This window comes from Chelonia mydas, chromosome 1, assembly GCF_015237465.2.
Source record: "Chelonia mydas isolate rCheMyd1 chromosome 1, rCheMyd1.pri.v2, whole genome shotgun sequence".
NCBI lineage: Eukaryota > Metazoa > Chordata > Testudines > Cheloniidae > Chelonia > Chelonia mydas.
Genome location: NC_057849.1, coordinates 196306776 through 196323386, shown reverse-complemented (window position 1 = coordinate 196323386; position 16611 = coordinate 196306776). Strand labels below are relative to the sequence as shown.

Genomic DNA, 16611 nt, shown 5'->3' with positions numbered 1-16611 from the left:
AGGCCCCGCCCCGCCCCGCGCCCCGGTGGGTTCGCGCCTCGCTGCTGCCGCCTGAGGCAGGCGGGCGGCGAGCCCAGGCTGCCGGGGCCCGGTCCCCCCCGCACCCAATATACAGGAGCGGGCAGGACCCAGAGCCCTATTGCCCTGGTGTGTTCAGCAGTGGGGGAGGGGCGGATAAATACCCAGCTAGGCAGAGCCCCTCCAGTCCCCCCCCCGGACACGCCGTTCTCGGGAGGGGAGAGATTCTGCCCCCGACACCAGCAGCTCTGGGGCGGGAGCAGCCCCGCTCAGGGGCTCCCGCGGGTGCAGCCTGTCAGCCGGGGCGCGGGTTCGATACCCGGGAGCTTTCCTTTCACTGGGGACCAAACTCTTAACGCGGCCCCTCGAGGCTCACTGCGGCCATTGCAGGGTGCGCTGGCCCCTGTCCCATCCTGTGCTGGGGGCTGAGCGCTACCGCGGGACACCTGCCCGCCTGGGGCTGGGCCCTTTGTTTTCACGGGCGCCATTACCCGGGTGGGGGTGCCTGCCTGTGCCCGTGGGGCGGGGTGCTGCGACTGGTGCGCTTTGCTGGGAGCTGGGTGGTAGGAGGGGCAGGCACCTGCTGCGGCCTGGAGGGAACCGGAAGAACTTTTCTTCTCTGCCCGGTGACAGGGGACTGAGCGGGGTCTGGCTTCAGGGGTGGTCCCCTGTAGCCCCGTTAGACCTTTTACACGTGGATTCTGCCTGTATTAGAGGAAAGGGCCCAGGGATGCGAGATGTTTTTGATTTAAAGGGGGAGTAGGTGGATGTGATGGGCCATGGTTCTGTGTCAGGGGGGCTGTAAAATATTTAAACGAATTAAAGCAAAACTGGGCCCAGTCAGGGAAGTCATTCTCACGAGCCAAACTGAGAAAAGAGTCTGTCTGAGACCCATTAATATGGGGGACTTGTTTAGTATCCTCTGAGCTGCTCTTTCCCCCGTTTCTGGCCTGGCTTCTTGCTCTAGCTGGGTTCTCCAATAGCTGTTCTGTCTGACCTGTAAGATCAATATTTCCCATTTTTGTTTTGTGCATTTTTTGGCTGACAGGCCTTTGTCTTGCAACTTAAACAAGATGAAACAGAGCTCATCTTCCAGCGGTAGCACTGGTCGGGCCTCCCTGCTGCCCGTTAGAGTTCAGGATGCAAGCAGAGCTGGTCTATATACACCTCAAGCAATGTATGTGCTGCTGATGTCTAAGCACACTTATGCTGATGTAACTGAGAGGAGGAGGGTTGTGGTCATTTGTTGTGGACTTGGTGTGACGAGATTCACTGTTATGGTAAAGGGCACCAGGATGTCTAGTTCACCTCTAAATACATCTCTGAGTGACCTAATGCAGGGGTTCTCAAACTCTGGGTTGGGACCCCTCAGGGGGTTGCAAGGTTATTACCTGGGGGGGGTCACGAGCTGTCAGCCTCCACCCCAAACCCCGCTTTTCCTCCAGCATTTATAATGGTGTTAAATATATAAAAATGTGTTTTTAATTTATAAGGGGGGTCGCAGTCTCAGAGGCTTGCTATATGAAAGGGGGTCACCGGTAAAAAAAGTTTGAGAACCACTGACCTAGTGATACTGATGTAAATTTATAGTGTAGACCTGGCCTAAGGCTAACATCATTTCAGAGAGGTGGCATTGGTAGTACCTCCTGTAAATTTCACTTGTGTAGGCAGGTTCCTGGAAACAAGAACACCACAGTGACTTGACTTAACAGAACACTGTCCATTTAAAAATAGCAAAAATAGTTTACAATGTATTATCAACTCCACATTAGAATTTTCAATATGAAAGCTTTTTAAAAGTCCTTTAAAGGGACAATGTCTACTTGAAATCTAGTAAATTGTCAATTAAAATGAGTTAAAATAACTATTATGACACCTGCCATCTAATGAATCCACTTGCCTATTTTGGAGGGTGGGGGGGAGTTATGTCACACTTTTTTATTTTTCAGTGTTTTTTCTTTCCATTGTTACTGTGTAAAAGACCCACACAAAGTGAGAAAACTGACTTCACTGGGGAAGTGGTGAAACTGTGCTTTTGACAGCATTGTGTAAGTAATCAATTTTTTTAAAAAAAATACAGAAATACAATTAAAATAGATTCCTAATAATCTTGGGTCGTGTAACAATAGTTGTGAAACTACTGGCAGCACCATAGTAATGCTTTAAATGACAGTGTAATGTTTTGTTTCAGAGTAACAGCCGTGTTAGTCTGTATTCGCAAAAAGAAAAGGAGTAAGTACTTGTGGCACCTTAGAGACTAACCAATTTATTTGAGCATAAGCTTAAAGCTTTAAGCTTATGCTCAAATAAATTGGTTAGTCTCTAAGGTGCCACAAGTACTCCTTTTCTTTTTAGTGTAATGTTTTGTGATCTTTTCTCTAGAGAACGATCGAAGCTGAACATATCTAAGTACACTGGTGGCTCTGACGGAAAAATCAACTTCTCTGTGAGAAGGTACTGTTACAATGCCTCCTGACTTGTTTCAGTCAATATTTCCAATATAAAATAATGAATAATTAAAACTCTAGGCTTTAAAAGTGGCTTGCAAAGGGGGCAGGGGAGGAAATAGAGATGTGTCCTTTTTTGCTATTTTGATGTATAAAGAAGACCTAAAATATTTGATTCTCCCCCCCCCCCCAGCTCTTTTTTTTGTTTGTTTGTTGTTGATTGTTTCTTTCATTAGATTAGAGAGTAGGCACATAGGAATTGTGCACAAATGCTATGTTAATGAAAATAATGTAAGTGCATAGGAAGATTGCTATCCTGTATGAGATCACTGTAGCAGGTCAGATGCTTCAGAGGAATATGTATGAATCCCTGTAATTGGACAGTTGTGGAATAACCTGCCTGTGGGGCAGTTTTTTTGCTTAACTGCCTTCATTAGATGTTTGGTTTATGCTTTGAAGCATGAGGATTTTATAGTTCTTGTACACTTTGGATATCCTATCCAGTATGATTCTGGGTATTCTGTAAATGCTAAAAGCCCACAGCACGTGATCCAAAGCAGTTTAACCGTCTCTGTTTGGTTTCAGGATAAGTGGTTCTGGAGCATCGCGAAATACTCCATGGGGCTTTTTTGCTGGTACAGAAAAGTTAAAGGATCCCAGGCCACTTCATGACAAGACTTACATCCAGCAGTGCATCCGACAGCTCTGTGAGGTATACCTGGGTTCCCACCCACTGTGCCACCAATATCTGCTGCAGCTGCTCATAACAATGTTGTACTCTAAATGCAAACATGGGATGCTGTCCTCTTTGGCAATAGATTAGTTGGTTCTGTTACAGCATTAGGATTGTACATGTGATACACAGAAGATAAAACTGGGATAGCTTGTGATTGTGTGGAGAAACTATGTGATAAGCAGGTTTCAGATTGGGGAGAAAAGTGGTGGTGCTCTAATCAGGTTATACCTGCAATCCCAAAATAGCTGAGTTTTTCTGCTAAAATGAGCAGTGAGCAGTTGATATTAAAATTGCCCTAATTAGACTTGAGAATTAACACTGTAGAGATGAATAGGGCCAGCTTGCATCTCTCTCCTGCATCTTAGTAAAGCAGCATGGAATTGGGTCATATTTGAAAGATTAACATCTAGAAGGGCAAGAATAATGCCATTTGATTTAGTGTTTTGTTTTTAACTGAAAATTTAGATATTGCAGATTCTGTTGAGCCATCAGAAGTGCTGGCACAAGGAACATCTGTTCAATCAGTCACTTTTTCAATGAGTTGTTTACCTTCTGCTACGATTATCATTGTTGTAGATTTTAACAGAGAGCATATACAAATCTCAGCTTATTCACTGGCTCATCAGACATGAATATATTTTTTTCTGAGCCTCTCTATCTCCCCCTCTGAATGTTAGTCTTCCAGAAATGTGTGGCTGTAATGAGGGAGAGTTCTTTGTTTTAAATTGAAAATACCCATTCAGAATGTATTGATCAGTGTGTGTATATTGACTTCTATTAGTAGCAATGAAAATGTAATGTTCCTCAAGATAAATGCAGACATTGACCTCACCTTGGTCAAGATCTGATTAGGAGTCTCTATTAATCTTTGTGTCTGTTGCCTTTCTTAGTTTCTTGTGGAGAATGGCTATGCCCAGAATGTGTCTGTGAAATCTCTCCAAACTCCATCTACTAAGGACTTTTTCAGGATTTTTGCTTTTATATATGTTTTTTTGTGCCCTTCTTATGAACTTCCTGATTCTAAAATTGAAGAGGAGATCCCAAAAGTCTTTAAAGAACTTGGGTATGTACCAGAGCTGATCAGAGATTGTATAAAGTGGGCACCCTTATGTTCAAAGGGACGGAGTCAAGATAAAGATCCGGATTAAAAAAAATTCTGAAAACAACATAACATTGATAACACTTTATCTTTTTCTGAAGGTCCCCACTGTTGAATCCAGGCTCTGGTGTGTGAACAAGGCAGTGGTTCTTGTGTGAGGCCCTGCAATGGGACCCAGGTGCCCTTTTGGTATACAAGGTGCCAATTCCTTTCAGTGAAGGCATTGCCACCCGGTCACTGCAGCTCTCAGACTCCATGACTGTCTGACTCCACTCAGCCTCTGGTTGTTTTTTACTTTGTGTTCCCTTGGGGGTATTCTGCTGTCCTCTAGTGTTTCAACCTCAACATTTTTCTCCCCCTTTAAGCTTTTGAATTGGCTCAATTTGCCAGTGTAGGTTCTAGCTACTGCTAGGTTGCAGTGTTCAAGAGACACTGGAAAATGCTTGAAGCTGGTACAAGGGCATCTTTAGGCTAAATATCCTAGCTTAAAACATTTGTTTCCCTGTATGACTTCAGAGTTACAGAATCATAGTTTTTAAGGCCAGAAAGAACCATTAGGTCATCTAGTCCAACCTCCTGTGTAACACAAGTGATAGAATTTCACCCAGCTACTCCTGTATTGAGCTCAATAATTTGTTGTGCTTTAGTCCATCTTTATTACTAGTAATGCCCAAACTGTGAAAGCCAAAATAACTTACTTTCACCACTTCTGTTCTACGTTTTGCCCTTCCTTTATCATATACAGTGAAACTAGCTGGCTCTATTTTACTTTCTGGTTCCCATGCACTAGCGTAATGCTGTGATGTTTGGGTTTCTGATATTGCAGGGAAATACTTTGAGCAGTAGATTTGATGTTTCACACAATCAGTGCCTCGGATCTAAACTACTTGAGTTTCCCTTTTCAATGTACCTATGCCTGACTAATCCCACTGTGGATTTCTTCTAGAACTGATGAAATCCCTTTGAAATGACACAGTGGGTTTTGTCATTTCTCAGTGATTCCAGATAAGTTGTACTTGTGACTGGTTTCCGCCTCTTCTCTCCTCCTCCCCCCCCCCCCCGCCCACCCCTGGGTGCCACTTGGAACTGGGGGACCATTGAGCCTGCCTAACCCGCCAGCCTGGGTTCCCTTTTACACTGTGGTTATGTGATAAGTTGCCAGGCTCTCCAAGCTTGCTCTTTCACCAGCATACACACAAGATAGGGACACACCCAGCTGCAGCTTCACACACACATGCTGAGATCAGCTCTGCATTGGAAGGCTCAGTTAAGGCACCTCCTAGCTGGTAAGGCATGGACCCCCTCTGGAGTGTAAACCCAAAATTATACTGTCTTGCACTGCACAGGGAACTGCAAAGCATAAGGTCATAAAATTCTCCACTCCCTCAATGTGGAAAGAGAGATGCAACAGCTTTCTGCCCCAAGTTATGATTTCCACATACTGGCTTTAGAGAAAACAAAAAACAAGTTTATTAAATACAAAAGAGAGATTATAAGAGAGAGCAAATAGATCAAAGTAGATTACCTTAGTAAATAAACAAAAACCGCAAACTGAGCTTAACACACTAGATAAGTAGGACATGAATTAGCAAATTCTCACCCTGAGCGATAAACAGGCTGGCAGATTCTTAAGGCACAAGCTGCCTTGGCTTTCCCAGGTTTTCATACACAGGCTAAAATCCATCTAGCCTGGGACCATCACTTCCCACAGTTCAGTCATCGCCCCTCAGGTATTTCCAGGTGTGTTGTTATAGGGAAAGTGAGATACAATCATGATGTCATTTTCCCTCTTTTATATCTTCCTCCCACTTGCTGGAAAGCTCTTTTGCTGTGACGTGGGTCAAACATTTCCCATTGTGTAGTGGTCTCTCTGAGGTTTCTGTTGTACACAGTTCCTGGAGTAATACTTGTGCTTGTGTGCATTTTCTTAATAAGTCATTTTTTCAGGTACAACAGGAAAAAGGCCTAAAGGCTGCTTGTGGGTGTTTTCAACCTCATAACATGTTTCAATAACACATACGTAGCCAAATTTCATAATTTCACATACGACGATAGCAGATACAATCCAACGAGATATTAATGTCTAGCAGATCAAGACTTTTAGAATATCTCAAAGGCATACTTTGTACAAAACATATCCTAATTGCATGACAGTGGTGAATATTGGGGTGCCAGGGTGTCAGAGTACTCAATTTACAACTTAAGGGTATTTTTCTAATTGCTGGTGCCACAAACCCCACCTGGTATCCAAAAACTGAGTTGTGCTTTTTTTTTTTTAACTTCTTTACAAGTGGCAAAGATACTGCAATTTGACCTTAGCTGACAGAATCTGTTGATGCACATAAAAAAAATAAAATCAGTTCATGATCTGTAGTGTTAATAATAGTGAACATTCATCAGAAAAACAGGCAGAAGTCTGTGTGTGTCCAGTAAATCAAATCTGTTTGGCAGGGAGATGTCTTTTAATTCTCTGCTGATTACAATCCTGCTCAGGTAATTGGAAACTGCTCTAACTCTTCTTTCCTTGTAGGTATCCCTTTCCATGGCCAAAAAGCTCCATGTACACCGTGGGTGCACCGCATGTCTGGCCTCAGGTTGCCGCTGCACTAGTGTGGTTAATAGACTGCATCAAGGTATGGTGACAAAAAGGGAGGTCAGCTGTGATCCAGTGGATCTGAGCTGAGCAGGGAAATATGGGTTCTGTTCCAGGCTCTGCCATTGACTTTGGACTAGTTAAGGCCAGAGTTTCAAAAGTATTTAGGTGCCTGAAGATGCAGAGAGCCACCTAGTAGTGAGATTTTCAAAGAGCACCTGAGCAAGGTGGGAACCTGACTCCCATTGAAATTGATGGGTTTTATGTACCTAACAGGTAGATGCATCTAGTTGGATTTTCAAAAGTGCCTAACTGCCTTTTAAAAATCTGACACCTAATCCCTATACCCCAGTTTTCCCTCTTGTAAAATGGGACCAGTAATACTTCCCTACTGCATGGCTGGGTTGTGAGTATACATTCATTATCTTCTTTAAAGTGGCTGGAAATCCTCAAAGGGAAGATGCTAGAGAAATGAAAAATAGTAACTATTACAAATAACAATACCCACGGTGGGTGAGTGGGTGTGTGTAAGAGGAAAGAATAAACAAGAGAAAACAGTCTACATTAAATTCTGATAGAAATGAACTGAAGTTTTTAAACTATAATCCTCCAAGATCCAGAATTGTCTTCATACAGCCTTAGGGCCCTACAGCAATATCTTAGATTCAGAAGCTGTCTGGCTTTTTGACTGCAGATATAAGCAGACAAGGCTGCTGAGGTAATGTCTCTGCATCTGTTGGAGGAAAAGTGGCTTTTTTTATAGTAACTGCCTCTTACCTTAGCCACAGTCGATCAACTTCTTTCTGTCTTCCTCTAGAAAATTCCTTTTTATTGGCAATCTTTACAAGTGGTGATACCCAGCGCATGTCAGGGGGCGCGGGAACAGTAACCCATTTCTTGTACAAAATCTTGCAGTGTGGTTTTTGCTATTTTATTCATAGGACTTCCTGGTGTATTTAAGGTACACCTGCCCTGTTGACTACTTTGTGTCAAGCTGCAGTGCTTTAAGCTTATCCTCAAAATATGTTTTCTCTTTCCTCCCTTTGAGATCCTCCCATGATTTTCATAGTGTTTCCTCAGAATCTGCTATGCCATTAAAGCGTTTGTCTCTTTGAGATGTATTGCCATTAACAGATTGAAGAGAATGGGGTATGATCCCTGCAGTATGAATCTTTTTTGACCACATCAGTTATGTTAGTTCCGATGTATGTGTCAGTTATCTAGGTGGTGTGCAGGGGCTTGTTTTTCACTGTAAAGGTCACAGACTATATATACTGACACTTAGTGAAGAGAACTCTTCCCCTTTGACAATTTAACAGGCTGCTCTGAGCAGAATGTTGTACCACTCCCATTAATCCTGGGTATTTCATCCATTCTTTCCATCGTTCCTACTGCCACTGTGTCACAGCCAACCATCTACTAACACAGATTCCAATGCTCCATCAACAGATGTAACGCTATTCTGTAAAGTCAGGGGCTCACTTGGACCAAGTTACTGTGTTAACAGAGCAACATTTCCCATGTAATTTTGCTGAAGGAGACATTTTTTTACTCCTGGGGGAATTCTGCAACAAAAAATTTTAAAAATCTGCACGTTTTAAAATAAATAACAATATAATCACACCAATTTCAATTATTTTTGGTCATTTATTTCAAAATACCAGTCAGCAAGTAGGTGTGTAACAATACAGACAACAAAAAAGATTCAGGAAATGTTTTTTGAGAAATAGATTCCTTACTAGGCATATTAATACAGAACTGAATAAGAATTCCTTTAAACTACAATACAGAACCGTATTTCCCATACCCCTCAGAAGCAGTGCAAAGGCTTGAGGGAGTCAGGGGGAATGGAGGAGGTGAGGGAGAGGGAAGTAATTGCTGGGAGGGAGCCTAGGTGTCAACTTGGAGGGTGGGAAAAGTACAGAACAGGGGTTTTTTTGGGGGGTGGCGGGGAGGGATTGCTAGGGAACATTCCCATGCAGACCCTGGCAGACCTGTAGCCTCTCCCATTCAGTCAGGCACATCTGCCCCGTCCCAATATGTTCCTGCATCCCCATGTGTCCTTGCATTTCCTGTCCACGTCTCTCCACCCACACTCAGACAACCACTCCCCCATCCCCATGTTGCTCTGTACCCACTCCCTCTGTCCCTGTGTGTCCCTGTCCCCACTCCCCCGTCCCCATGTGTCTCTGTGCCCCCACCCAGCCGTGCCCCCACCCAGCCATTCCCTTTGGTCCTATGTAACTCTGCACCCCATCACCATGTGGCCCTGCACCTCCCTCTCCCACTAGTCCTTATGAGCCCCTGTCGGACCAAGATTCCTTTTTTCAGCATTTTGCTGTAGTACCAGGGGTTTAGCTTTTTGTTTAGAGATAAAAGGAGGCTTCCACACCAAAGAAACAGAGAGCTCCAAGAGTGTGCAACGCACCCAGAGGGGGCTAGCTCTGCCTTCTTACATTGTTTTATTAATACAAATATGACTGATATGGAGGCTAGTGACGGGTGATATCAAATAAGGATCTCCAGTGAACACTGTGCATTTCTAATTTGTGAGGTTTACTCTGTCCCTTTTTAGATCTACAGTGTCATGAGAGAGAACTCAGATGTGCTTGTCGATGCTCAGTGCTGGTCAGGAGAGGCTAAAGATGAAATTGTAGTTAATAAGGTATTGTACTATATTAATTGTTCATCAGACAATGTTCACTACACTGTCAAGAAAAGTAGCGAATGAAGTAAATGTATTCCCATTTTGGTATGGGGTTTTTTAATTTGGATTTTGATCAGCCCTTTTTCTGTTCATACTCAAGTGTGTATGGTTCTCAGTTCTCTTCCAAAAGAGGTGGACAGAATGTAAATGTAAGAACTGTTGTTAAAATAATAATTAAAAAACCACATTGCTTTCTATAACGAGTTAGATACCTGCGGTTTACAACTGGCATGGGATTTAGCTGGCCATTGGATTAATTACAGAAGGGAAGGGAGAAAAGGACAGCCTTGTTTTCTAGCATGCTTTGGGAGGCAGTTTGGTCTGGTGGATAATGCACGGGATGGGGGGAAGGGGACGGTGATCAGAATGGACTCAGTTCTTGACTCTGCTACTGACTTACTATGTGACCGTGGGCAATTTATTTTAGCTTTGTTTTCCCCTGTGTAAAATGAGCACGACACTGATCTACTCCTGTAAAATACATTGAGATGTATGGATGAGAAGTGCTCTCTCTTAAAGGCAAATCATTTTAGACAGATAAGTTTGCACTTATCATTTGTACCTTTATAATACAGTGCTGAAGGAGAGGAATAGATCTGCCATCCTTCGATTTCCTCCCCCCTCCCCATTTCCCCTACCAAGTGGCTGATAGCTTGGACCGTTGCCTGAAGCCATCTCTTTTTCCTAACACTGTCAGCACATGCTGCTCTTCCCACAGAAGCAGTGGGAGTAGATGAAGGGAACATACTGCTTATGCCACTGGGCTGAACTGGCAAGGGGAAGTGGCCAGTTCCTGGTAGGGGTCCCACTTTGGGACCACGCATGCAAGTCAAAGGCTTTTTCCCTGTACCCCAGTGGCCAGTTGCTTGGCTTCTCAAAAGTAGGAGCAGCTATTTTCAGAGCTTGCAGCCCAGAGGACAGCTGGTTGTTTAACTGCTCCTCTCTGCCCACCCGTAAATCACATGGCAAGTTACGGATTTGGGAATACCTTTCCCACCTCAAATAAAATCAGCTTCTTGCTCTGTGGGGTCTCAGTCTGATTCCTTTTTGGTCAGGGCCAGAAGGGGATTTTCACGTATCTGTGTCAGTTTCTCACGTTGGCACCTGGCATGCTGCCCATGCAATTCTGGTTAGCTCTGGGCCTGACGTCAGGCCTAGAGAAACCCAAGTCACAGCCTGCAACGAGCAAGTGGACACCCAGGCCAGGAAACAAAAAGATCCCGAAGTGAAAGCTGGTTTTTAAATCAACAAAAATAACCCAATCTTCTAACTGGGGATTTTCCCTAAAGCACCTTCTTAGATTTAAAAGGGTGGTTTGTGTGGGCTATCATTAAGCTCAAGCTTTAAAATAGAACTTGTGACCTTGTATGTCCATTTTAATAATATTTAACTAAGGTGTTGGTTTGCCCCATGGCTTTGTATGTCAAGCTTGCTTAATGGGTTTTTAAAAGGCTCTAAAAACCACATTGTTTGTTTTTCAGCTACTTATGGAGTACACTGAAAAGTGTTATGATCATTTCATGAATGGAGGAGATGCTTTTGAAGAGATGGATGCAGAACTACAGGCAAAACTAAGTAAGGGTGGCCATCTGAATTTGCTATTGCAAGGAACCACATGCAGGGTAATAGAATTCTGGGCCTTGTCACACTTATTGCCTTCCTTACAGGGGTTATAGTAAGGCCAACATCAGCATTTTTCAAATGGTGGTGCCTACCTATGGATTGAGTGCCTAGAGTTAAGCACTCACATTCATATTTAGATATCTTGTTTAGGAAAATGTTGATGTTTAAAAGTGAGGGTCGAAGTGTCTTTACTGTGGCCATGATTTTCAGAAGTGCAAAGAGACTTGGTGCCTCAATTTGTGGTTGCCCAACTGGAGGTGCCTTAAAGGGGCCTGACTTTCACAGGGTGGGTGCTCAATACTTTCTGTACACCAGGCTCCTTTATAGCCTCTCAAGGTGGGCTCTCAAAATCACCTGTCACTTTTGGCATATACCTCCTCACTCACCATCTGTTGATTAAAAACAGCTGATTTGATATTGGATCAGGATTCCACACCCTCTCCTAGAACTAGCAGCAGCTCCTCTGCCTGCTCATAGGACATTGCAAGGTGCTCATTTTTAAGAGTGAATCTGTTTTGGTGTGGTTTCTCCTTGCAAATCACTTTGAATATTGGTAACTGACTTCCATTTTCCTCTTCAGACTGTTTCGTTCCCAAGACAGGGCTTCTCCTGTTGGCAGTGTCATCTCTTGTTATCTTGATATACCATCTGTCTTTAAGCATTTCTAAAGTGCCCGGCAGCAGTTCTCAAACTGTGGGTCAGGACCCTAAAGTGGGTCACGACCCCATTTTATTGGGGTTGCCAGGGCCAGCATTAGACTCACTGGGGCCCAGGGCTGAAGCTGAAGCCCGAGGGCTTGAGTCTGGGGTAGCAGGGCTCTGGCCCCTCCTCCCACCATGCCAGGGGCTGTGGGGCTTGGCCTCTGGCCTCCTCCCACGTAGGGCCATGTAGTAACTTTTGTTGTCAGAAGGGGGTGGTGGTGGTGCAGCGAAGCTTGAGAACCACCGCACTACAGTATTGCGGCACTGTTGTCTGGTATGACTATCGAGGCTCTAGGGTTATTCAAACCCAGTGTGGTTTCTTGCAGACGAAGTGTTTAAAGTAGACCGTTCCAAAGTGAAGACCTTAGAAGCAGAGAACAAAAGGTTGAATGAAGAGATTGCAAGGCTAGAGAGAGAGAAGGAAAGCGAGCCAGTTAGTAAACCATCTTTCTACTTTTTTCAACTATATCAAAGCTGGGTCTTCCCTTATTGGGGTTCCAGGTGCTGTAATCTCACCAGTAACGTGTACATACTGAGCAAGTGGTGGGGGCAGCTGAATCGGGGGTATCTGAAATTCTGCTTCCTAAGGTGATAGGAAGGGGGCTGAGGTGCTACAAAGGAAACTATCTCCAGAGCTATAGGTATCATCTGGGACACTCAGAACTCCTGGCCCCAGCTGGTGGAAGAATCAAGTCAGTGTCTCAGGCTCTCATAGTAGAATCTTGCTTCTTTTTTTAAACTAAAAGCTGGATATGAAATTAATGCTGAAGGTCTCATTTAAAGCTCTAAATGCAAAAAAATCTGAGTTGAAGCTTCTCTCTGTCCTTACAGAGCTGTGACTTATTACTGCAGTGCATCTGGTACATGAGACTCCAGCATTCATTATTAGACTCCTGAGATGCATGACAGCCTCACCTCTGACCTTATTTCCTCTTGTAGGTTTCTTAATGTTTCAATTTAGCTGCTGTTGTAATGATAAAATTTAAAATTCTAAACTCCCAAGAGCTAATTTATCAGGCTGGGAATAACTATATCTCGTAGTCTGAGACTGAAAATTTGACCGAAATAAGATAAAGGAAGGAAGAGGCTTTTGGGGTAAGGATTGTACAGGGATAGACAGAATGGCAGAGTTCACCACCATTTAGGCTTGCGAGGAAAATTATCTGCCTTGATAGCAGCTGATTCAAGAAAAGATGCAGCCGAAAATCTATCATTGAGCTACTAATGTTTCCAGTAACCACAGTAAAGCAGGGCTGATTCTTCTAAATACCAGTTAGGTTATTAACACTCTTCTTTCTCCTCAAAGGATCGTCTAGAAATGCTGAGGAAGCTGAAAGCTTCGCTGCAAGCTGATGTCGAAAAATATCAGGCTTACATGACCAATCTGGAATCTCATTCAGCTGTCCTGGATCAGAAACTACATAGCCTCACTGAGGCGTGTGACGCATCAGGTGAGAAGGAAGCTGCATCAGAGATAGTTGATGATGATGATGCATCATCACTTCCTTTGTTGGCTAGTACTGAAGATTGAAGGCTCTGAAACGGACATACATTTACTCCATGGATGAATTTGTACTAAAGCAGATTTTACTTGGCTAGTAATCTTGTACTTTCTGGGAAAACAGTGGGGCTGTACATACAGGGATAGGTGCTTCCTGGACCAGGAGGTGCTGGATGCATCTTTAAAAGCCATGGCCTTGATTTCTAGGGGGAGAAGAATTGTCTTTTGAGGCAGAAACATGTAAGTTGTCCGGCTGTCGAGTGTGGGAGATGACAAGATTCGGGGGTAGACTCTGCCCTCTTGGACCAGCTTCCTTACAGTTGGTCTCCTTTTCCCATAGTTCAGTGAGGGAAGGCAGCAAAGACCGATCTCCAAAGGCACCAAAGCTTTCTTGCCTCAAATTAAAGGAAAATCCCTCAGCCCTGAATAGTGAAAGCACAACCTGCCTAAGTTGAAATACTTCCATTTAAAAAACAGTAGATCTGTGTCGATCTCACTGATCTAGAACAAAGCAGCACCACTGGGGGAGAAGGGACATAGCCCTCTGAAATATGCACGTAGAGCAGTGGTTCTCAAACTTTTGTGCTGGTGAACCCTTTCACATAGCAAGCCTCTGAGTGCGACCCCCCCCCTCCCCCCGATAAATTAAAAACACTTTTATAATGGTGTTAAATACGTAATAATGCTGGAGGCAAAGCGGGGTTTGGGGTGGAGGCTGACAGCTCACGACCCCCCCTCCCCATGTAATAACCTCGTGACCCCTGAGGCGTCCAGACGCCCAGTTTGAACCCCTGATGTAGAGCCTGAAGTGGAGATCCCACGTTAACCTACTCACAAGTGCTGTGAGACTTAAGTTTGTAGAGCACTTTAAAGATGGAAGCAGTACACATCTGTATTACTGCTAGGAGTACACCTCACTGACGAATGGGATGTTTATACTGGAAAAACAGGGGTGGCGACACTGTGACCTTCAGCAAATGTCCAGAGATCTCTAGCTCCTCTTCTTTTTGTTGTTGATTACAGAATTGGAAGTTGAAATGATGAAGCAGGAAAATGCCCGGCTGCAGCACACTGTTGATAATCAGCTGTACACCGCTGTAGACATCGAGAGAATAAACCATGAGAAAGATGAGCTTCAGCAAACTATCAACAAGCTTACCAAGGAGCTAGAGACGGAGCGGCAGCAGCTATGGGCTGAGGAGCTAAAATATGCAAGAGGCAAAGAGTCAGTGAGTGAAACCATTGCTGGGAACTGGGACAGGCAATCTGGCAACTTTGCAGTTTTGATATTAAGGGTCAAAATACAAGAGAGAGAAAGTTGGGAACTTAAGAGGTTGCTGTCAAGTATTTTTCTAATGAAACTAAACCAGGGCAAGATGAATGACTCTAACAGCTTAAAAATAATTTACAATTTTGCTCTTGCTTCCAGTAGGCCTGGAATTTTTTCATGTACTTGTTTGTGCATCAGCAGCCAAGGCCTGATTCAATGCCCATTTGAATTATTGGATATCCAGGCCCTGAGAGGCCACAACAGGCATGTGTATTGCCTTCAACTGTAGTTGCAGAGACAGCTAAGGAGCTTGAAATAGTCTGAAGAGCCTGAACATAATTATCCCCATTTTACAGATGACAAAACTGAGGCACACAGCGATTCCATTACCTGCTCAAGACACAGTAATTTAGTGGCAGAACTAGGAATTAAACCAAGGGGCCAGATCCTCCGCTGGTGTAAACTAGTGTAACCTCTTTGACTTCAGTACAGCTATGCTGACTTAAAGCAGCTGGCTTAGTGACTCAGTCCCAGTCTGATGCCCTGTCCCATGGACCGTACAGACTCAACACTCTTCTCCTCTTTCCCATGCCCACTGCTATAGTGAGATGCCCCATTTAGAAGCAGGCCCTTGTGCTTCATAAAGTTTACCAAGCTGTGTCAGTGACTAACACCACAGGCAAGAAAGGAAGGATGGCCCAATTATGGTTAAGGTGCCAGCTTGAGAGTCAGGAGACATGGGTTCTATTTTCTGCCCTTTCAGACATCCTGAGTGTCCTTGGGCAAGTCACTTAACCTCTGCTTCAGTTCCCCATCTGTAAAATGGGACAACAGCCGTGTCCTCTCTCACAGGGGTGTTGTGAGAATAAATGCCTCAGAATGTGAGACTCAACTACTACGGTGATGGGGGCCATATAAGTACCTTTGACAGTCTTTGCATTTGTAAGGCTGGGTCGCTCGACTGTATTCTTAATTTATTTATCACTTGTAAGACTCTTCCCAGCCAAAGATCTTACATTTCTTTACACAAGTCCAGTTTTACAGAGCGGCAATCTGAGACACGAGGGGGTGAAGTGTTTCTTGCCCGTGTTCACAAGGGAATCTGTGGCAGAGCAGAGAACAGAGCCCAGATCTCTGCACTCCCTTTCTCATGCTTTTGCCACAATACCATCTGTCCTCTTTACAGGCAGCTTCCAAGGATACACACTAGCTAATCTTCCTTGAATATTCAAGGGATAGGTGGAGCAGGCATTTATGAAGCATCCAGGAGAGGAAAATACAGCTACTCAGAAAGGAATGGACAGCTAAAAACTGCTCAAGTCTATCTGTACAGGCCATTGAGCTTCAAATCACATCACATCTCTGTGTCCTGGTTTTCCCATCTTTGAAATTGGGATAATGATACTGACCCTCCTTTGTAAAATGCCTTGAGATTGATGGCGAAAAAACTGCTCCATAAATAGCAGAAATGGTCATCTCGCTCGAAAGCTTCCAGTGCTGGCTAATATTTTAAAGATTTTTTCTGAGGTCTCAAAATGTCTGTGCATCTACGAAGCCTTACCTGGCAGTGGTACCCTCTTAGAGGTGGCAACAATAGTGATCCATCATGGAAAGTTAGCAATAGCCATGTTTTGACCTTTTCTATTCAGTGTCTTTCTCTCTTACCATCCCTCCAACCGCACATATTTCCCAGATTGAAGCACAGCTGGATGATTATCACAAACTGGCTCGGAAGCTGAAGCTAATCCCAGCAGGCATGGAAAATTCCAGAGGCCACGATTTTGAGATTAAGTTTAACCCGGAGGATGGACCCCATTCTCTCTCCAAATACAGAAGGCAGATCAACGTAGGTGTGCTTTAACAACGGCTTTTGTTTGGAACATTTGTATGGGAACAGTCTATGTGTTTCAGGTGTA

The 16611-nt window shown here is 44.1% G+C and overlaps 1 protein-coding gene across 3 annotated transcripts in view; it reads left to right on the top strand.

Annotated features, from left to right (window-relative positions):
- Positions 1 to 11: 11 nt before the first annotated feature.
- LOC102940526 (kinetochore protein NDC80 homolog) overlaps positions 12 to 16611 on the top strand; it is a 27735-nt gene continuing 11135 nt past the window's right edge. Inside the window, exons 1-12 of one of the 3 annotated variants that reach the window (XM_043538632.1) lie at positions 12 to 147; positions 1067 to 1195; positions 2401 to 2472; positions 3051 to 3177; positions 4092 to 4264; positions 6831 to 6933; positions 9469 to 9558; positions 11082 to 11175; positions 12251 to 12357; positions 13231 to 13375; positions 14449 to 14654; positions 16389 to 16541. In XM_043538632.1, coding sequence (XP_043394567.1) covers positions 1092 to 1195; positions 2401 to 2472; positions 3051 to 3177; positions 4092 to 4264; positions 6831 to 6933; positions 9469 to 9558; positions 11082 to 11175; positions 12251 to 12357; positions 13231 to 13375; positions 14449 to 14654; positions 16389 to 16541 — 1374 coding nt within the window. In that variant the 5' untranslated portion in view covers positions 12 to 147; positions 1067 to 1091. The other 2 variants (XM_043538633.1, XM_007062091.4) reach the window with 2 other exon arrangements.